Genomic DNA, 23,048 nt, shown 5'->3' on the forward strand with positions numbered 1-23,048 from the left:
CTGATGAACTGCATGTAGCTTTCAAGAAAGAATGGAACGGATAGAGGAGAGGAGACAAAGTTGGTGGAAAGGGTGCATAGGTCCAGCTTTAGCAAAATGACAAACAATATAGACAATTTATCTTTTTAAGAAGAAACTTCACAGGGTAGGGGGTGTGGTGTTCACTTCCTGAATTATGTTAAGCACCTAGTACATTAATAAAAATTGAACTGTAAAATATGTGATACAAAATAATAAAATAGAAAACTGCATTTAGTCCACAATTGAGTTAAAAATGGTACGTAGTCCACAGTCGAGTTACAAATGGAATATCATTTATTGAAACACAAACAAGTGATACTAGTTGAGTATAATGAAAAGCATCAAAAACGTTCCTTATTTATACATAATCAGGTCATTTAGAGCAAAGGGAGTGGTTACAGAGGGTGATTCTGTTAACAGCAATAAAAGCATTACAATCATTCCTTTAATCAAGTACCCCTTCCCCCTTACCACCACAGTGTAATCACGAGAACTGTGCTACCTAAAACTGAAACTAAAAAGCTAGAGATAAATTACAATGTACCAGCTTATTAACACTTTATATGGACTAATCAAATAATCCAGATCCCCATAGCATTAGTGCTTTCATTTTAACATTTGTCATTGTATTTCCACCTTAGCAATTATAGTTTTGGTTTTCATCCTACTTAGGTTTTCACTTTTAGATTTATACACATGTTCATTTTATAATTTTTACTGGCACACAAACCTGATGAAGTATTTATTTGATACAAAAGTGGTCTTTGCTAAAAGTGGTTTAGTTTATATTTAATAATATTTATTCTGATAGACGTCTAGTGGTAGATCTTTTTGTTAGTTAGATAATCATGTTGTTAGCTTCTTAATTAATACAGTTTGAATTATTTGGTTAGTCTTTATAAAACTGTTCATACATGATCTTATAGTACAGTAAAAAAGATTAAAAAACAATTATGTGGACTGATCCATCTGGGAGAGTTTTGACTGATTGGGGAAATTAAAAAATATATGCAACATTTAATAATCAGACAAGCCCACTGGACACAAGGTGTCACTTTTTCAGGGGTCACTATCTGGTTAAGTGACTTCCTTAAAATTACACAGGCAGACAAAAAGAGGTGGAAGAAATCAAACCCTGTATTAACTAACAGCTCATCTTCTTAAACATCATCACTAACTGGCACACAGCACACATTCACCAGATTACATTCAACTGAAGACTTTTCCCCGAATAGCAGACCTTCCCTTTATAAGAGTGCAGACTGAAGAACGAGTATTGATAACCATTTGAAATGGTGAGAACCACTACAGAGAGTCCCAAAACAAGGAGGCTGAATGAAAAAACGGACTTATGTATACCAAGTCTTAGACGGCCATTTCTTGGAATATTACTTTTCTTTGACATATGGCGAGCTCGGAGATTGACTATACCAATTTGGGGGTAAGAGGGGCTTGTCCCTTGCAAAAAGTAAGTTTAAAAGAGAAGAGTGATGTTCAAGATTCTCTCTTCTCCTGCATTTCCAATCTTTTTTTTTTTTTTAAGTTTGCTGGCATTTGGCATTTCGAGTCCCAACATTTCAACAGGGAACCATAAGCAACAGAAGTATTTCTCGGGCAGTGTATGAAAAGTGTATTACTCAATAAAGATTACTACAAGACGTTCTAAAATCATTGTACGGGGGGGGGGGGGGTTTGTCTGGCAGTACAGCAAAAATTTCAGTTTACCTAAGCTTGGCTGACTGCAAAGTGGAGACGTTTAGACTTGTCCATATCAATTCCCTGATACTTAAAACTCTTTGAATCACCACCAGTGTAGCTTCTATTAATGGACTACCTGTGAGTCACAGTGGCTTTTCTTTTTACTTTGAGACTGTGCAACCAACGTTTGTATATGCAAACAAGAGGGTGTGTGGGAGTAAAACTTGTCACAATAGGAAGGGCAAAAGAGATTGCTCCTTTGCAAAAAAAAATGTTGCTTATTGTTTGTTTCACGGAGTTGATGATTAAGCTGCTTTGTCTGAATTTTGAATGACCTCTTGAGAAAACACAGGAAGGTATATATAACAGTAACTTCAGCAGACATACTTTTTGATTCTTGTAGCTTTTGTTTGCATTCACTGAAATCCTGAGAATGACATTTAACATCATTAATGTTTCTAGATCACTCTAAAAATGAACTTTTTTTTTTTTTTTTTAAAGATTTTTTTATCCCCCTTAAGATATCACTTTACCGACCAAACCCTCAGTGCGCAATGTCCACACCAGGTCTACCAGCTTGTCTTCACCCTCTTCCAACCTACCCTCCTGGACTTGCTCCAATATTGCTGGGGCTGGTTGTGGATGCTAAAGGTGTACTGGTGGCTCAGCCATCTCCACTTCTGTTCTGTTTTTTGTTTCCTTTAAATTCCCTAGCTTTCTCTTCCCTACCTCCCACGTTTGCTGTTTAAGTTAGAGGGCAAATCCACTCTTTGAACCCCCTCCAAATGAAGCATCACTGAGGAATACCCTCCCATTTCCCTGCAATTGTGTGTGATATCAAAACATAACCCTTCTAATGACAAAAACAAATTAAGTACTATTAAAAAAAACAGATACAATGGTGAACCATACAGGAGATTGTGCACAGGTGGGAATCCTGAAGAGGTAGGTACTGAATTTAGTTTGTTGATAAATAAGTGATTGTCACTTTTCATGCATTAAAGGTGGGCAGCACATGGATGCAATGGCAAAGCACGGGTATCTCACAGCACCTTATTCTCCAGTTCAGGAAATGAGTTTGCATTCTGTGTGGAGTTTGCATGTTCTCTCTATATCTGCATGGGATTTCACTAGATGTTCAGCTCAGGCAATAGGCGAAATGGTAATCCTCCAGACTGCCCACGTCTGCATGATGTTACTTTACATATGTGTGTGTGTGTGTGTGTGTGTGTGTGTGTGTGTGTGTGTGTGTGTGTGTGTGTGTGTGTGTGCGCACGTGCGTGTGTGAGCGCATCTTGAGACAGACTAGCACCATATTCAGGACCATTTTCTCCTCCTTGTGTCAAAACAGTGCTAAGATATAATCCGACTTTTCTGTGACCCTAAATGGTACAGGGAGGGCACTGGAAAATGAATGAATGATGTTCTTAGTGGAAAGCAGTTTTTAGTACTTAATAAATAAGCACTTATCCAGGCATGTCTAAGGGTCAGCTCCCAGTGATTTCTCCTGTCTACCTGATGAATCTGGGCATCTTGAGGCACTGCAGCAATTGCCTCATGTACACAGACAACCCTCTCCTCCTACCACCCAACACTACAACCTGTGAGAGATGCACTTATATAGCCAAACTGGAAACAAAGCTCTCTTCACCCAAGACTGGACTAGACAGTCCCTCAAAACCTACACCACCAAAACACACACATAGAAACACAAAACACACACCTACATTCGCGGAGGCTCTCAATAAAAACCTGCCCAAGCATCAGGGACATCCAAAGCATAAACGCAAGCAAACTCCACCCCCCAACACAACCCAAATGACACATAGCCCACAAACTCAGTGTGCCACTCAACCACAGCCCATAAGGCATAACAACGTACCCAACACTCTAGTCATAGGTGACTCTATAGTCAGGCACACTGATGTTCCACTCACTAGACTATAACAAGGAGAAAGTTACTGTCAGCTGCCTGTCAGGTGCCAGGATCCGCCACATAATGCATGCACTCAGGTCACTCCACAATAAGTACAAATATGACACTGTCATTGTCCATGTTGGTGTAAATGACCTGAGACATACCTCCATGGACTACAACAAAAGAGACATGGAGGAGCTTTCCGATCTTGTATCCCAGGCAGGTATGACCCTAACCCTGAGTAGCATCCTGCCATCACCCAGAATGATACCACAGTACAAGGACAAAATGATTGACTTCAACAATTGGCTAAGCTTCTGGTGTCATTCTAAGGGGATCCAGTATTTGTCTGCCTGGGACGACATGATCGACAGTCCACGATGCTTTGCCAGAGATGGCCTGCACCTGTCGCCCTTAGGATTCCGGATACTGGCTAAGACTCTTGCCACCGCTATAGTGCCTTTTTTAGGCAAGGTTCAAATGATAAATTCACCACCGTAACAGGTACAAGCAAGCAAAATATGAGGGTAATGCTACTCAATGCTAGAAGTCTAAACCTCAAAATGCACTCACTCGAGGCACTCCTTAAAATGGAGAACATTGACATCTGTGCAGTGACATAGACCTGGTTCAAAGCTCCAGAGAGCAGCCCTGCATTACCAGGCTTCAATTCATACCACACCTTTCGGCCACCTAACCCAGAAAGAAGCACTAAAGGCGGAGGCGTGTCCATATTCATTAAAGATATCCACATCTCCAGGCTAGTTGCACAGCATAATGCATCCGAGATTATCCAAGTGCAACTAACTCTGGGCAAGACCGCAATCCAAATTGTAGCTTGCTACAGACCCCCCACCATGCCCCAGGATTTACACTCCTCATTTCTTGATACACTGGAAAGTATTAGGGTACAACCCAACACCCTAATAATGGGCAATTTCAACTACCCCACCATTAACTGGGAAAACTACTCATGTACCAACTCTTTTGCTCAACATTTTCTAGAATTCATAAATTCCAACGCCTTGGATCAACTTATTCACACCCCCACCAGGGGCAGCAATATCCTAGACCTGGTCATTACCAACATGGGAAACTGGTGTTCCACACCAGAGGTCAATTCCTCGTTGGTCAGATCCGACCACAAGCTTATCAGCCTAGACATCCACATCCCACCCTCAGCCCCAATTAGGGAAACCATCGTAAAAAACTTCTCAAAAGCCAACTTCACACTTCTTAAGACAGAAGTGGCAAACTTCATGACACCCATGCAGACGGACAATAGAGGTATGACTGCCGAATCTTACACAAATACACTTTATAAGCACTTACACGAGTGCGTGGATCATGCTATCCCTAATAGAACCAAGATGTTATCCTCCGAAAAAAAGGAAGCAAATCTGGTGGTCCTCTGCCATAAACAAACTCTGCAACAAAAGAAAGAAACTGTTGCAAAAAAGAGTAAAATCCCATGACTGGAGGAACTCCCTGGTCAACCTCAGTAAGAAGCTGAGATCCCTCATAGAATCCTCCAAAGCTAGTTACGAAAACAAAATTGCCACCGACTCTAAAGACAACCACAAAGCATTCTATAGCTATGTCAAGAATCTAAATGGGAACACTCAGATCTGCTCTGAGTTACAGCATAATGGCACTAAATATACAGAACCAACTGATATTGCCAACATCCTAGCAGATAGGTTCAGTGCTAACTTTACCCCCCTCTCACCCCCTAGAGGGCCCATCTCTATACCGGAAGAATGCAAGGTTCCTATAATCACGGCTGCACAGGTAAAAAAACACACTCTCCAAAGCCAAGAACACAGCATCCATGGGACCTGACAATATCTCAGGCTGCGTTCTACATGAACTACAGAATGAACTGGCACCCTACCTAAGCACCATGTTCAATCATAGCCTCACCTCAGGCTTTGTACCCACTGAATGGCGCACCACGACAGTTATCCCACTCCACAAAGGGGGAGCCACGAGAGACCCCGGGAACTACCGCCCCATTAGCCTGACGAGCCTGGTCTGCAAGGCCATGGAACGTATCATCATGGAACTCATAAACAAAGATATTGGTAATCTCCAAACTCTGGACCCTACTCAGTTTGGAGTTGTAAAAGGCAGATCATGTCTCCTAAACCTGATTGACTTCTTTGAAGCAGTCACCAAAGCCATAGATGAGGGTAAAATGGTTCACACAGCTTATCTAGATCTCGCCAAGGCTTTCGACACCATCCCCCACTCTGGAATTATAGATAAGCTCACTAAACTAGGTATAAATCCCTATGTCACAAGATGGGTTGCCAACTGGCTCACGGACAGAACCCACACTGTGAAAGTAGCAGATTCCAAATCCGACATCAGACCAGTGACAAGTGGAGTACCACAGGGTTCAGTCCTGGGTCCTCTACTGTTTGGTATCTACTTCTCTGAAGTGCAGGCCAACACAGAAGGTCTTTGGCTAACAAAGTTTTCAGATGACTGCAAACTAGGAGCCATAATCGAAACTCCTAACGATGTGGACAAACTACAAAAGGGCCTCACTGAGACAGATGCCTGGTGTCAAAGCCATGGCCTGAAGCTCAATGCCAAAAAGTGTATTGTCATCCCCTTTGGTAAAAACTCTGTACCCATGAACTACCACATAGCTGGTAGTCTACTTAATGCCGAAAATGTGATGAGACCTTGGGACACAGGTGGACAGTAGTCTCTCCTTTGATAATCACATCGCCACAGTGGTCAGGAAATCCTTCTACGTGGCTCTTCTCATCACAAAAGGATTCTCATCCAGAAAAAAAGAGGTCATTGTTCCCCTCTACTCATCACTCATTAGACCCATTATAGAGTACAACGCCCCTCGTGGTATGTACCTCACAAGACATCTACAACAACTGGAAAGACCACAGAAATACCTCACAAAGATGATTACTGGCCTCAAACAGATGCCCTATGCAGACCGTCTCAAAAAGCTACAGCTTTACTCCATCGCATATCGCCTACTCAGGGGCGATCTCTGCCTAACATACAAAGCTATGTCAAACCCAGAGCTGTTGGACATGCTCCACTTAAAGAAATCCCAATCCCTCCGAGCTACATGCTCTAGGGACCTTAACCTTGTCACCACAATAAACAGAACATGCTGGAGGGATAGATTCCTGCCCCAGAGACTTCCCATACTCTGGAACAGACTACCTATCTATGCCAAACAGAGCTCCTCATTAGCACTCTTCAAGAAAAATCTTGATGATTGGATGGGAAATGGTAAATTCACCCAGGGGATCACTTCTGTCGCTCTGCTCGACAGGGGCACAGGAAAATTATTTTCTTGGGTGGCGAAAGCCAGGGTACAGTTTTTGGCTAGGCTTGTATGGGCCCTAGGGCCGATAGCCTAGTACCTACCTATGAACCTATGAACACCTTTGCATTACCTTGAGAAGAATAGTTAGCTCATAAAGAGACAAGAGATTACAGTATTTAGGACAAAATATGGCAGTTCTTTCTCAAACTGGCGAGATACGGATAAAAGTAAGAAAAAGGATGAATCGTGGAACCGATTTATACATATAGTTAACTACACATTGAACTCACTTCCACACATATTTTGGAATGAGGCTCAAATTCCATTCTGTGTTGTTTCAAGTCTCCCCTTCTTTTTTCCTCTCTTTCAGTTTTGTTTAAAGTCTCCAGAAAGTAAACATTAAAAAAGAATGCCCCAACAAATATTAAAAGCAAAAAGAAAAAATAAGTGTAACATACGCTCCTTCTTCCTTCAGAAGAGTTAGAAATTTCCTCACACGATATTCAGGATCCATCTAAAAATGTGAAAATAAGAAAATTAGAATATACATGTAACAATGGACATAGTCAAGGCACTAATACTTTTAAAGAAAACTACATCAACATTCACCTTGATGGACTGAAAGTAAAAAAAAATGTCAAATGAAAAATTAAAATTAACATTTATTAGTCTGGTTAAATTAAGCATTTTAAACAGGATAAAATACAAAAATAAAGCAAATATAAGTTATATTGACAGATCACAATGTTTATGCAAATAATACTGAATAAACTGTTCAGACCATTACAGTAAGCAAGGTTTTAAGAGATCATTTGAGGGCAAGCCGAGGCAGAACATACCTGAAGCCATTACAGTAAGTTCTGTACACGCAGTTCAAATACCAAATGTTTCAAAATATTCAAGTTTAAATTAAAAATGTCAATAGCAGAATTTTCAATAAGAACGGAAAAATAGTGGATAGTCTATTTACGTCTCATAGCATGTGAATAATATGTCGGTAATGGTGAAAACAAAACAAAAAAATCATGCAGTAGAGTTCAGCATAAGCTAGAATCAATCAATTCCATTGCTGAGAAACGAGGAAAAAGGTAGTACAATATTCAAGACATAAAGCCTCCAAGACACTAGCTACTGCAGAGAGATCTTCAAGTGATGCTGAGTGCTTAATCGTGGTGATAATTCTAAAGTCAAAATGTGATGACTTAATAGTAGACAGGTGGCCCTTGAGTGACAGCTAATCACTGACAATGAATCCATGATTACTCACTGTAAACAGAAACCTTGATTTACTGCCACCATAAAGCTGTAAACTGTAACAAAGGTGAGAAAGAGGAATCTAGGAGGGTGGCATGAATTGTCAAGGCCCAAGTATTGGAATTATCAAGTTTTAACCAAATACAACACACCTTGTGGTGGTTAGCTTCCAGATCATCCAAAAAGGAATTTACATTCACTATATGCTCCTAATAGGAGGACAGGTACAACTGTATGTCACCTGCACAGCAGTGTACACTTAAGCACTGGCTTTCTCATTAGATCTTACAAAGAAGCACAACACTAACATGGCAAACAGCCCACCCTAGAAGTTAGAACAGCACTAAGGAAAATTAAATCAGGGAAAGCAGCAGGCTCAGATGCGAGATGAGCTGGGGGAAATGGTGCCTCAGGAAACTCACAGCAGTATGGAGACAGAGGTGTATCCCATTTGACTGGAGAACAGGCATTCTAGTACCAGTCTACAATAAAGTACAGTTGTGTAAAATCTTACCATAACAGTACATGTCCTTCTCTTCTCTGTTGCAGTATTTAGTAGAATAGGGATACCCTGCCTAAGGCAGCCCGATGAATGGTCAGTACACCAAAGCCTTCAGGTTGTAATGGGTACACCATACAACTCATATGCTCCCTGCGCATGGCACAGGACATAAAGCTGACATCCAGAAGTACCATCCTCAGAACTGAAAAGCTCCAGAAGGAGCAACAGTCTAAGGATAGTAGTAGTAGATAAATACATCCAGAAGGAAAAAAGAAGCAAGGGGGGGGGGTGGAGTGAATACTGCAACAGTAAAGAGAAGGACATCTACTATTAGGGTAAGATTTTACACAACTGTACTTGTCCTTCCATGTTACTGTTTCAGTATTCATTACAAAAGGGAAAAGTACAATAGCTCAGGAGAAAGACTGGGAGGAGGAAGGTCCAGCAGAGCCCTACAGAAAGCCATGAAGAATGGCCCTGGAAATCACATCTAACTTACAGTGCTTGGTAAAAGTAAGCACACAAGTCCAGGTAGCTGCCTGAAGAACAGAATTGCTATCCAAACCCTTGAAAAAAGCACCAGAAGATGCTACAGCCCTAGTTGAATGAGCCTTAACAGACAGAAGGAAAGCTCTTCCTGTAAAAGGAATAACAAAAAGAAATAACGTTAGATATCCAAGAAGAAATGGTTTGCTTGGAAACAGCTTAACCTAAAGACCTAGGATAAAAGGAAACAAAAAGCTGCTCAGATTTATGAATGGCTTCAGTTTTATCCAAATAATATCCGAATTGTCTACGCAAATCCAAGGTGCAAAGAACCTTCTCACTAGCTAATTGTGGAGAAGGGAAAAGGTGGGCAAATGAATAGACTGATTAATAGATAAATCATTAACCACCTTGGCCATAAAAGAAGGATTAGTATGAACAGACAGCCTTGTCCTTATGAAAAAAAAAATGCATAAAAGAAGAGACAGCCATAAGGGCTTGCAGCTCAGACACCCATCTGGCAGATGTAAGGGCCAAACGAAGAACAGTCTTCCAAGAACAATGATGTAATGAAGCTGAAGCTGCAGGCTCAAGAGGAGCCTGAGTCATTTTTTCTAAAACAAAATTAAGGTCCCTGAAGGAGGAACAGGCTTCCTGGGAGGCCTAATGTGAAGGATGTCTTTAAGAAACTGTTGGGTCTCAAACTAGAAGCCAAAGGGGGAGTCAAAGGCAGACAGGCAGAAAGACCTGACAGGTGGGCATTGACAGAAGAATATGTCAACCCAGCATTGAACAATTCACACAAATAAGAGAGAACCAAAGGAACATCCACAGTAAGTGGATCCAGGTTAACAGAAAGACAACAGACAGAAAATCTATTCCATTTGGACAAATAAGATTTTCTAGCAGTGGGTTTCCTAGCCTCCTGCAGAATCTGAAAGATGTCCTCAGAAAAAAGGTGTCTAAAGGATACCAAAGAATAAGGAACCAATGCTGTCTGGACCAAAAGGAAGTCACCAGCAAGATTTTGGGAGCATACTATTTTATCTTGAACAGGACCTTCAGAAGGAGAGCAAGAGAGGGAGGACAAAGAAAAATGCCCTTCCATGAAAAAGACAGGGCATCCACCTTCCAGGCCAGAGGACATGGGCATCTGGTGCAAAACAAAGGAAGCTGTCTGTTCAGAGGGGAGGCAAATAGATCTACTTGAGGAGTACCCCACTGGTGGACCATGTCCAGAAACACATACCTGTGAAGCATCCACTTGTAGGATTGTCTTATTGACCTGCTCAGAGGTTCTGCCACTACTTTCTGATCTGAGGGAATATGAACTGCCTGAAGGGTTACCCGATACTGGACAGCTATATCCCAAACCTGAGGAGCTAGTCTGCACAGGAAATAAGACTCTGACCCTCCTTGCTTGTTGATATAGCACATCACTGTGGTATTGTCTGTGAGAATTCTGAGGCACCCTGAAAGGAAAACAAAATGAAAGTCCTGAACAGCCAGTGTGGTCTTTTTTTGTCGAAGAGACCAAAGGCCCTGCACTTTCTGAGGACTGAAGGAGGAACCCCCCCCCCCATCCTACGTCCGAGGCATCTGTGAAGTGATCATGACAAAGGACTAGAGGTTGAAAAGGCAGCCCAGAGTTAAGGGACAACTGCTGAATCCACCACTGAAATTCCAGCTTGAGACATGGAAGAAGGGGTACTAGAAAATCTAAAGGATGAGAATGTTGAAGCCAACCCAACTTTAGAAACCACTAGAGCTTTCTCATATGAAGCTTGGCCAGAAGAAGTATGGGAATGATAGAAGCCATGTAACCCAGAGCCCTGAGAAACTCCCTGGCTGTAATCATACCTCTCAACTTCTTAGTGCAAGAAATCTGGATAAAGCCTAACAAAATTAGAGACAGATTTTAAATATTGCTCTATGAAACTTAGAAAATCATTAGAATAAGAGGATTTGTGTTACCATGCATTTTCTGAAGGATATGAAGTATGAAACTCAAATGTATGCCATTATTTAGTGACTTCAATCCTGGGATTATCCTAGTGATTTGCCAGAAAACCACACAATTTATGAGGAAAAGACCAAAGAATATGAGGTAAAAATCTGGACAGTTGAGAGCTATGCCTGTAATTGAAGCCAGGGGAAGAAGGGATTGAAAGAAAGCAATCAGAGTTAACACCTTGGGAGGATGCAAAGATGCCAGCATTGGAACAGTCTGAAGCCTGCACCCTTGAAAAACATGATCCTGAGGAGAAGTCAGGAACTATTTTTGGGAGTTTACAGTAAACACCAAGCTTTGCAGAAGGCAAATAAAGTGAAGATGCTGAATTAAATTCTCTGGAGGAGGCCTGAATGTGCAGGTTATCCAGGTAAGGGAAGATCTGTATTCCTCTCAATCTGCAAAAAGCAACCACAGGAGCAAGGCATTTGGTGAAGACACTTGGAGCAGTAGAGAGGCTAAAGGGGAAAGCAGAGAACTGAAAATGTCAGGAAGAAACAGAGAAACGTAAAAACATCCTGAAAATGGGATGAATAGGAATATGAAGGTACGCATCCTTGAGATCCAGGGAAGCCTTCTTGCTTTATACAATTTCACTTATTCTTATCTTTTTACCTTCCAGTCCATTAATCTGTTCCTCTGGCCTTTGCCCCTGAGCAATTAATCCTGGGAATTTCCAGAGAACGTACTGAACCAAACTGAAACTGCCGCTTTCTGCCTACTACCACCAGCTAAAACCTCTTCTAACAGTACATGTATGTGTATATTGTATGGTTAGTAGATAAAACAGCTGAGCATACTAGACCTAGTCAGCACAAACCTGGTGGTGTATAGCCTTAAGATAGGGGACCCCAGCACCCTATTCCTAGCCCACCTATTTTATACCTGCCCTGGGTTTATGTCTTTTTCTTCACCCTCTGTCCACCCCTGCTCAAAGCCTGCTATTGTTTAATTCACTCACACCTGTGCTTAGTCGTTGTCTCAGTGTCTCTCTGTATCCTCTTCCTACACTCCCAACCATACTTTTTTCTGAGTCCCTTTTCCTTTCTGTCTACCTCACTCACTCATGTCAGTGGCTCTTTTTCTCCATTCTCCTACTCCCTTATGCAGCCCTCCCTACCCTTGCTCTAATGCTGTCTTGTTTACTCTTCTTCTTATCCGAACCAAATCCCTACTGCTCACCACTCAATACTTACCTGCTTCTGCTTGCTAAAGCTCATTTCCACCGTCCAAGCACACTGTCACTCTGCAAACAGAGGTTTTCCTCCTAACTTTTTCTCTGTCTCTCAGCTCTCTCTTTGCCCTTCCTCTTCTTTTCTTTTTCTTATCCTTCAAACTCTCTATTTGGCCTTTTCACTGAGAATGACTCATTGCCTCTCACTGCACTGTCTGTTGTCCTGGGTGTAGGCCCCACTTCGTTCACCCTCGCTACGCTCGGGCTCAGTCCACCCAGCAGTAATTGTACAATACACTGATGTTTGTTTAATTTTGCTTGCTTTGTAGACACCATGTTAGGAACCTTGTAGACTGAAGTTTATTTGCAGTTTCTATTTGCATTTGCATGAATATTTATGTTCTAGTTTTTTTGTGCTAAAATTTGCTCATCTCAAATATTATCTTATATCTGAAACATTCTATGTAACCTTCTTGGAGCTTTTCTCCCTGGGTCTCCACTGAAAACGGGCTTCTGGCCCAGTTGGACATTACCCAGTTAACAAATGAAATAAATAATTAATAAATAAATAAAATGAGAAAAGCCAGAAGAAGCATAAGATGAAACAAGGTTTGAAGGCATAGCATCTGAAAGGAAGGAACCTTCAAAAAACGTGTTTAGCTGAGAAAGATGCAAAATGAGTGTCCAGGTGTCTTCGTTCCTAGGGACCAGGAACAATATGGTTTAAAAGCCCTTCTTCTGACGTGTCAGAATTTCTTGAATAGTTCCTTAAGCCAACAGACCCTGAAGTACCTCTGGAAAAAATGGCGGTTGTTCCTCAGGAGGCTGAGGAATGCCCAAAAAGGGGGAAGACATTTCCAAATCATGAAATACCCCTGGCAAATTATGGAACTCACACAGGAGTCTTAGGTGACCTTTAACCAAATAGGAAAGGACAGGGAAAGACACAGAGAAGACAGCACCTGGTCTGTCAGGAAAAGGAGGGATTCTGGGTAGAAGAAAGTAGTTTAGATAGCCTTAACAGGTGGAACCCTTATCCCAATCTTTTTGCCTTTGGGGGAGGGCAAGACTATCTACAAACAAAAACAGGGTTGATACGATAATTCCTTTGAAATCTGGGAACACGTGAAACAAAAATACATCAAATCTTGCAAGGGTTACCCTTTCTTGCAGGGACTTAAACAACTCAGCAGCAGCACCACCAGCAAACAAATCCTCATTATCCAGAGGAGCATCCATCAATTTAGATTTGATATCAACAGCTGAAGGTTGAAGTCACAGCCAGGAATAGCTCCTCAAAACAGAACCAAAAGCAGCAACCCTAGATGAGACATCAGCTGCATCATAGCCGCATTTAATGGAATGGTGAGCAACCTAAGATGTCCCTAGTAAGGAAAGAGCTGAAGTCTTCCCCTCAGAATGAGGAAGATCTGACATAACGTGACAGGCCTGAGAGAGAACAGCCAAAGTCATATGTGTCTGATATTTCACAGCTCTAAAGGCCAGGGTAGCAGAAGTATACACGTTCTTACCCAGCCTCTCCCTAGTTGTGCTGTCCTGTCAGAAGGAAGCAACTTTGTAAAAGGAAACAGCTCAAAAGGCTTATCAGAGGCAACCAAAACCACAGAAGGGTCAGAAGAGGGGCACTTATAAAGAAACCTGCAATCATCAGGCACTTTATAAAACCTATCAGGTTTTTTGGGAGCAGGGGGCTGGGAATCGGGAGCTTGAGAAGCAGTGTAAAAGGCATCCAGCAAGGCAGGAGGAACAGAATAAGGCTTAGGAGACTCCATTTGCAGAAGCTCATAGTACCTCCTGTGAACATCAGACACCTGAGCACAATCCCATTTAAAAAGTTTTATCATTCGGGGGAAATAGTGTCATCAAATGAAATATCCTCAAAAGGAGAGTCAGAACTGATGGACTCTTCTTCCTCAGAACCATAATCAAACGGAGAAGGAATCTCAGAAGAATAAGTCTGGCATTCATCATCAGAATCTGCATCTTCATCAGAGGAATCTTGCTCCCTAGGCCTCTTAAGAGAGGTAGAAGACCAAGGAGGAGCAGGAACAGACACTCCTTGTGGAGGCTTTAGAGCCATAAGGGCATTAAATAAGCCTTAAATGAAGTTTTGCCATGAGGATCTTTACGAGCAAGAGAAATATGCTTGTTTTTTTTGCTTCTTTTTTAAGGGGACATCAGCCTTAAAAGTCTTAGGAGGCTCTGACCCCTGAAAACATTCAATAATTGTAGACTGTATCTCTCTTCCCTTACTAAAATCTGAGGAACATCCCTAGGCCCTTCGGTAATTATCAATCATGGTTCCCCTGAACATTTGTGAAGAGGATGTCTACAAGGCCTCTATGGATGTGAGTAAAGCCAGATCCATGTTGGCCTCCAAAGCAGTTGCAGCAGAGGAATCTGAAAAGGAAACAGGGTGGTCTTCTGGGCTTTCACTAGCCTCAAGAGAGATGTCTGGTGGAGGTGGCACAGCCAAAGAATCCAGCTGAGCTTTCTTTGTCTTTTCCTTTGTAGACAGCAGACTCTTGGCCCAGGAAGATCCTCAGGAAAAACAATAAAGCCAGCAACTGGATGGCTGTGAACAAGTAGTTTATTCATCAAACATCAGTCAGACTTCATTCTCACAGACCGGTTTCGGCATAGAGTTAGCTTAGCCTTCTTCAGTGTGATAAAACAAAAGAAAAAAAAGAAGTCCTTTTATACAAAAATATTAATTAGAAACAAAAACCAAAAGACATGATTGGTGAACTCATGAATAAATAATAAACCATTCAAAGATGTTCATTAAGTCCTGGATAAAAAAGTGAACCCAACTTAATTATCCATTTTTTCTCTTTAATATCTAATTTCTTATGCCAACCCGATTTCACTGTGCGGTCACCTAGAATTTTAGCTATAACTAAAAAATGAAACCTTGCTGTGGAATGTTTTAATGTGTGCTTATAAAGCGCATTACTAGATTTTTTACATTTTATATCACTGAGATGCTCAGAGATGCGTAGCTTGAATGGCCTTGATGTTTGTCCTACATAAAAACAACGACAACTGCAACATGCCATATAAATTATCCAATCGCTATTACAATTAGCAAAAAAATTTATATCATATACAGTACTACAGTTACTACTAGAAAATTCTTTTTTTTTTTTAAAACATGTTTGCAATTATTACAATGGCCACAAGGCACACACCCAATAAGTTTATCCCCAAGCAAAGTGGTTTGTGCAATCTGTAACAGCATAGATTGGGAATGATGTTTGTAATGATTGAAATAAGTGCCTAGGTTTTTACCTTTCCTAAAAGAAAAAGAGCAATTTGGTGATATAACAGAAGATAATGCAGTATCAGCAGACAGAATATTCCAATTACCTTTAATAATATTAATAAATTGCCCAATATTCCTTCCATAAGTAGTAGTAAATCGTAACGGAGAGGAAGAAGAACAACAACCAGGTTTCTCTTTATATGTAAGCAAATCATCTCTAGTAAGTTGTGATGCATACCTTTCAGCAATTGTGACATGGCCCGGTTTATATCCCCTGTTATTAAACCTATGTACTAGATCCTGGCTGTATTGATGGAAAGTGTTATCATTAGAGCAGTTACGCCTGATACGAATGAACTGAGACTTAGGAATGTTTCTGGCAATATGTTTTGGATGAAAGCTGGATGCGTGGAGTAAGGTATTATATTGAGGAAACTTTCTGAATACCTCAGTATTAAGGGAGTTGTCAAAATTTCTTGTGATCTTAACATCCAAAAAAGTAATAACATTTTGGTCATAATTAATTGTGAAATGCAACCCCCATTTGTTGTCATTCAGGTATTCAACAAATTCATGTAAATATTCAATATCAGCCCTCCACACCATCCAGCAATCATCCAAATACCTACCCCAGATATCAATTTCAGGTAGGTATAAATTATGCGTTTCATCATAAATAATGTGGTCTTCAATATATGCCATGCATAAATAGGGGCAAACAAAGCCCCCATAGCAGTACCCTTAATTTGTAGGTAACACTGTTTGTCATAGAAAAACACATTCTTAGTTAACACATGTTCTGTTAAAATTATCAAAAATATATTAAAGCCAGGTTTGTGCATATTGGATTTTTCCAACCAATATTCGATAGCATCCAAGCCTGCCCAATGAGGTATGTTGGTATATAGCGAACTTACATCAAGAGTGCAGAGCCACCAATCTTTTTCAATCTGCATGTCACTAATGATGCTGAGAAACTGTGTGGTATCCTGTATCCTGGATCTAACCCATGAAAGTAAAGGTTTTAGATGTTTTGTCAAATATTCAGACAGGAGCTCAGTTAAAGAGCCAGTTCCCGCTACAATAGGTCTGCCAGGTGGGTGTAAAAGATCTTTGTGAATTTTTGGTAAGAAATAGATATATTGCCTGACTGGATCAGAAATGGTAAGGTGTTTCAAAATATTAGATGCAATAATTCCATTTTCTACAGCCGAATTCAAAAACATATCAATTTGCTGTTTGAACATAGAAGTGGGGTCAAGAGGCATCCTAGTGTAGTACCTAGTGTTATCAAGCTGTCTATGTGCCTCCTTGTCATAATCAGTCCAATTCATTACCACAACAGCGCCTCCTTTGACAGCTTTAATAATTACTATTTCTTTATTACTGACTAGCTCCTCCAAACATACCATCTCAGACTTAGAGATGTTGTTGGGTAAAAAAGAACCTGTGTTAGTACCAAAATGTAGATCTTTGAGAGTTTTATGCTGAAATAAGCTGACTGATGGATGCATCGGAGGCATAAAAGATGAAGGATGATATCTGAAACCCTCAGTTGTAGAACCAACTGATTGATTAATCTTAAGTTATTCTTTCAGGGCAATCAATCTACAAAAAGTTACTATATCCTGAGCAAAAGTGTCCTCTGAAACAAAAAAAAAAAACAGGTATAAATGAAAGTCCTTTATTGAGAAGGGTAATGTGTTGTTCAGTTAAAACAATATCAGAAATGTTGCATACATTATCATGAGTATTAGTATTTATTTGTTCGTAAGCATTTCCATTAAATTCTGTAAGCTTGTAACTTTTGCAGTGTTTTCTGCCTCCCCCCCCCCCTGCTCCTGCATGACCTAAAGGGACCCCAAGATTGTTGCGTTTGGGTGAAGGAGAATCCATGGTGTGCAATGTGTCAATATCAGTACCAGAAGAGATATCTGCATCTGTGGTATCTGAATAAGTGTCACGAGTATGATGTTTTTTTAAAATGGATCTTGGCCTTTTACGTTTAGGATAAGAATTATCAGTATTCTGTAATTTCCCAAACTTAACATATTTAGTTTGTTTAAAGGGTTGCCCTCTTTCGTAATCAGACTGATCACGAGTAAATTTTTTCAATTTCCTTTCTTTCAATTGTACTTCAAAAGTAAGGAGGTCAGAACTAAGCTTAGATAGTAGACCAGGAAAAGAGCTATCATGCTTATATCCTTCACAATCAGCAACAAGTTTGTTAACCTTAGGTGATTCCTTATCAATAATTTTAGCATAATATTTAGAAAGTGACTCAACAAATTTCAAAGAACATTCCTGTTGAATAGAATGCCACTCATTCATCAAAATGTCATCAGGGTCTGCTACCAAGGGTTGAATTTTAACTCTCAAACCTCTCGGAGTTATACCTTTGGTCAAATAAGCTTTAAACAACTTGAAATGCCATACCAAAGATCTAAGCATCCTCATATTTTTATTAAGATCCCAAAAGATTTTTTCACAACATTGTGATGAATTATCAATATTCTGGTCATTTAAGCTATAAGAAGGTGTCCCAGGAAGTGTTTTTCGCTTCCCAGGAAGATCCTTCCATACTGTCTCTAGCTAACAGGTTAAATCATTGGTTTTCTAGATAAATAGCTAAGGAAGAAAGTCAACTATGCAAATGTCTTAGGGACAAAAGCTTGGCAAATCGCACAAGAGGTATGGTCATGGGAAGCACCTAAGCAAAACAAACAGTGCTCATCATGATCTTTATGGGAAGTTCATCTACCACACAAGCATTTCCCCTTTCTTGATTACATGAATCCAACAACCACAACAAGTCAAAACAGTGATAAGAAAAACAAAAGACACCAATGGGGTACTTATCGGAAAGCAGCTTGGTAACCAGCAGACAAGCAAGTTTTCAGACTGATGATTGAAGATGGTGTCCGGACTGGTGTCAAAGACATTCTGAGGATGGTACATCTGGACATCACCTTTATGCCCTACACTGTGCACAGGGAGCATATAAGTGATGTATGGCGTACCTATTACAACCTAAAGGCTTTGGTATACTGGCCAGATGTCAGGCTGCTTTAGGCAGGGGATCTCTATTGCAATGAATACTGCAACAGTACTATGGAATGACATCAAAGGGGACATTCACAACTATGGGCAGTACAGAGGTATCAAAATTATGTCACCTTGCATGAAAGTGCTGGAGAGTGTGACTGACAAACACAAGGAGTAGCAGAAATTAAGATGGGAGATGAGCAGTTTGGATTCAGATCAGGATGCAGCACAACTGATCTGAGGTTTGCAGTGAGATAAATAGTGGATAAGAAGCTAGAGATGAGGGAAGACTCCAACTGGACACGCCTACACTTGCAGAAAGCATATGACAAAGCCCCATGAAAGCTGATTTGGGCAGTCTTGCAATGGTCCTTTGTCCATGAAACATGGGTAGAATTAGTGCAGGCTATGTACAAGGACCCAATGACACAAATATGAACAGTTTACGGATTCATGGAAGGGTTCCCAGTGGGAGTATGCATCAGTGTTCAGCTTTGAGTTCACTGCTATTCATACTGGTGATGGACTACATTAGCAAAGAGGTTAGAGGTAAAAGATCAACAAAGCTGTTCTGTGCAGATAATGTGACATCACAATCAGACGCTAAACAAGAACTTCACAAACTATATGGTAATACAATACAAAACTGAAGGCACATGGGATGAAAATGAGTACAGAAAAGGCAGTTGTTATGGCAACAAATGAAAGAAATTGGAAGCTGAAAATAGAGGCAGAAGGGAAAATAGAGGAAAAGGTAAACAGCTTTAAGTATCGTGGTGGGGTGGCTGAGGAGAAGGGAAGTCAGAACTAGGTCAAGGCTCAAATCAGAGGGACTGCAGCCACGTGGCACAGTGGATCAGGAACAGTGTATAACAGAAAAATTCCAAAGAAGCTGAAAATTAAGGTGTAAAAAACAGTGGAGCAACCAAGAAATCCTATATGGTACAGAAACCTAGGGGTGAAGGCAGAACTATTGAGGAAAATAAAGGGGAAGGAAAAGAAGCATCTGAGATGATTAGTAGGATAGACACTGTGGGAGAGATGAAGAAATGAGGACATCACAGCACAAGCCAAAGTAGCTCATATTGTAGAGAAGGTCAAGGAGAACAGAATTTGGTGTTCTCTGCACATGTGAAGGAAAGCAGAAGACAATTTGTCGAAAAATATTTGGGTGAAATAGGAAGAAGGTAAGAGGGAATGAGGCGATCCTACCAAGAGAAGTCTGGATTGTGAGAGAACACCTGGGAAAGTCAGGCATAACTATCAAAGGAGGCAGGACAGTGGCACTGAATTGACAAAGGTTGACAGTTGATGCAAGACCTCAACTCCATGTAAAAAATGGGAAACAGGAGGAGGAGGGTGAGCAAGGAGTGAGCCGTTACAGCGATTTCACAAGGTAAGGATGAGAGATGCTCTAACCCAAAGCCATGCTCTGGAAATGTCCACAAATGTAGGAGGAAAGCCGCTTTAGAACAGCAGAGGAGCAGACACAGACTAAATAAGGTCAGTCAACACACTGTGATTAACAGGGTCAAATTAGGACCAGCAATGAATAAAAACACTGATCTCTTGACATGAAGAGGTCACTAACTATTCTAATTATGACACCCTTAATGCTAAGGTGAGTGTAAGAATTGAAGTAAAACAGATTCAAGAGTGTGTGTATATTGTTAGACAAGATTCAAGTTGGGACAATTTCACCAAAGAAAGTGAGAGACAGTTCAAACATTCAATAAATGGTTGTGAACAAGACAGACTTCCCGTATAGTAGTTGGATTATTAAGTCTCTCCAGCAAATAGTTAATTTCACATGTTGTTAATCATTTCAGCATGGTTGTATACAAATTCTACAAGGTTGCTATGAGGTGATATTTACTCATGTCAAAAATTCTTAGAGGCTAAAGAACAGGTTATCCTCTGATCACCTCTCAACCAGAGAAAGGCCCTGTGGAGCTGGCAACAACAGAAATCACTGGCGCTATTAACATCATGTAGGATGTTACAAAACTGTCCCTGGAACTCACACTAATGGAACCTAAGCAGCTGAAGGGACAGCTGATTGAATTTGTTCAAAAGTTGTCTCTCAGGAATGATGAGACAAGTGAGGCATTATAAATACATTACAACGCTTCTATAAACTTAGAATGTTTCTAAAATAACAGGTTTTATATTATCACACATTTTCTGAAGGCTATGAGGTCTGAAAGTCAAACTTCTTTCATTATTTACTGATTGCAGTTCTCAATGACTTGTGGGAAAAACAAAAACTGTACAAGGAACAGACCAAACATACGAGGCAAAAACTTGGACATTATGGAAAATTTGGCACATTTAAGAGGTATGGCAGAAACCTGGTTTTGATGACAAGGAATGAGGACAGATAACACTTGAGACTAATCACTACTTGTGCTTTTGTTACGCACCTTGTGCACCTTGGTTCACGGCAGTGGGGGTAGGGATGAGATTTTCAGCCATATGCTGCTCTTATTTTTGAACAGTAATACAAGCAAAGGGCTGTCTGTGATTACACTATTTGCTAGAATGGTTAAGGGGAGACAAAAGCCCTGCACATCCTGGAAAGAATTACCATTCCACATATGCACATAACTGCTGGTTAAACATGTTAGGTTCTGTTCTGAAAATTGTTTAAGAAAATGTCTTTTTCTACAAACATTTATAATTTCGTTTCATATGCATTTCAGCATTTCTATTTCTCTAGTATATGAACTGAGTTTAAATGAGTTGCTGCCAGATTTTTATTTTAGAGTCCAGGGAGAATAATTTTACACAACAGAACAAGGAATTTGTCTTCTTTAGTTCTTGTCAAGCTCTAGAGGTTTCCTCAAGATAAGTTTGCCACTCATCGCGTTATCAGCAGGACCCTCACGGGTTGAGCTACCTCACCCTGCTGCCCGCACTGTAAAGCAGTGGGACTTTAAAAGTCCCACTTTGCAATACCGCCAAATCACCATGGAAAAGCCGTAAATACTTCTGTTTTTTTCCATGGCAATTTGGTTATGTCACCAACGGTGATAAAGCCGGACCTGCAGGCACAGCTGATCCCTGTTAAGTCCGAGTGTTATAAATCATGCAGCAATTGGCGGCAACTCATGAAGGGGATGGGGATTCAGCAAGGAAGAGACCCAGAAAGATTGCTGCTGTACACCATTTTTTTTTTAGCGCTTCTACAACCTCTAACAGAAAACTGGGATTTATCTTTTCATTTCTTATAACCACAATCACCACCAGCAAGCAAGCCAGACAGCCATCAAGCCAGCCTATACCTCTGAACTTTCTGGATTTTCACAGAATGTCCAGATTTGTTGTTTTGTCTAATTTTTTTTCTACTCATCATAAAATCTGTGTTTTTCTGGCAAGTCATTAGGAAGATCTGAGAACTTAAGTCACTAAATAATAACATACATTTGAGTGTCAGTCTTCACATTCTTCAGAAAATGTATGTTAACATAAACCCTTTTACTCAAGCAACTTTCTAAGTTTATAAGAGCAAGGTTTAAAATCTGTCCCTATTTTAGGATCTTTGTCCCCCCCCATTTTGTTAGGCTTTCTCCAGATTTCTTGAACTAAGAGGTTGAGAGGTATGAGCCAGCAACTCAGCTACTCCAGTGGGCAGGAAGCCAGCCAGCCACTCCAGCAGGCAGGAAGCCAACCGTCCAGCAAGGCCAAAGCCAGCCAGCCAGGTAAATACTAAGCTACAAGTCTGCAGACTATTACAAGCCTAGCCAATAACCAAAGGTCAGAATCAAACCTTGTATCTGTATCTGTAAAGTAAAGCCCTTAATCATTATTTCATTCTCCCACCTACAAACTTACAAAACTGGAGACCCAAATGAACCAGAAATACGGCACAGAGAAAAATAAAAGGATAATTAGGTACATTATGCAAAATTAAAGAAGCGTATCGGATCATCCTTTTATTTTCTCTGTCCCGTCTCGCCTTTACGCTAAAAGCCTCCTGGTTTCTTTCTTTCTTTTTTTTTTTTAATTAAAAAAAATGAAGTGGAGATCTTCCTTTTTCCATTGTTTCCTTTACACGTTACTGGTGTACTGCATAAGCATGGGAACACAAGTCCCATATACATGTGCAGTACATCAGCAATGCCCCAGGATACGAAGAAAAAAGCGGAAAAGTACCACGGCACTGTTATACAAAGACATTATTTAATGTCACTGTACAGCAATAACAGACTCCATGGTGTAGTATACTGAAGATTTACCCACAGCTGGCTTTGTTTAACCGTGGGCAAATCTTTAATATACCACACCCACATTGTCAGTTATTGCTACAGTACCAAACATGCCACGGCAGAGTTGCTCCTCAAACT

The 23,048-nt window shown here is 40.6% G+C and overlaps 1 protein-coding gene across 1 annotated transcript in view; it reads right to left on the reverse strand.

Moving 5' to 3' along the window:
* Positions 1 to 23,048, reverse strand: part of NSF (N-ethylmaleimide sensitive factor, vesicle fusing ATPase) — a 1,516,106-nt gene that overhangs the window by 24,437 nt on the left and 1,468,621 nt on the right. Inside the window, exon 20 of the mRNA XM_044055231.1 lies at positions 7,403 to 7,458. Coding sequence (XP_043911166.1) covers positions 7,403 to 7,458 — 56 coding nt within the window. The remainder of the gene's footprint in view (positions 1 to 7,402; positions 7,459 to 23,048) is intronic.

This window comes from Protopterus annectens, chromosome 13.part0 (assembly GCF_019279795.1).
Source record: "Protopterus annectens isolate FY-2018-M chromosome 13.part0, PAN1.0, whole genome shotgun sequence".
Classification (NCBI taxonomy): domain Eukaryota; kingdom Metazoa; phylum Chordata; order Ceratodontiformes; family Protopteridae; genus Protopterus; species Protopterus annectens.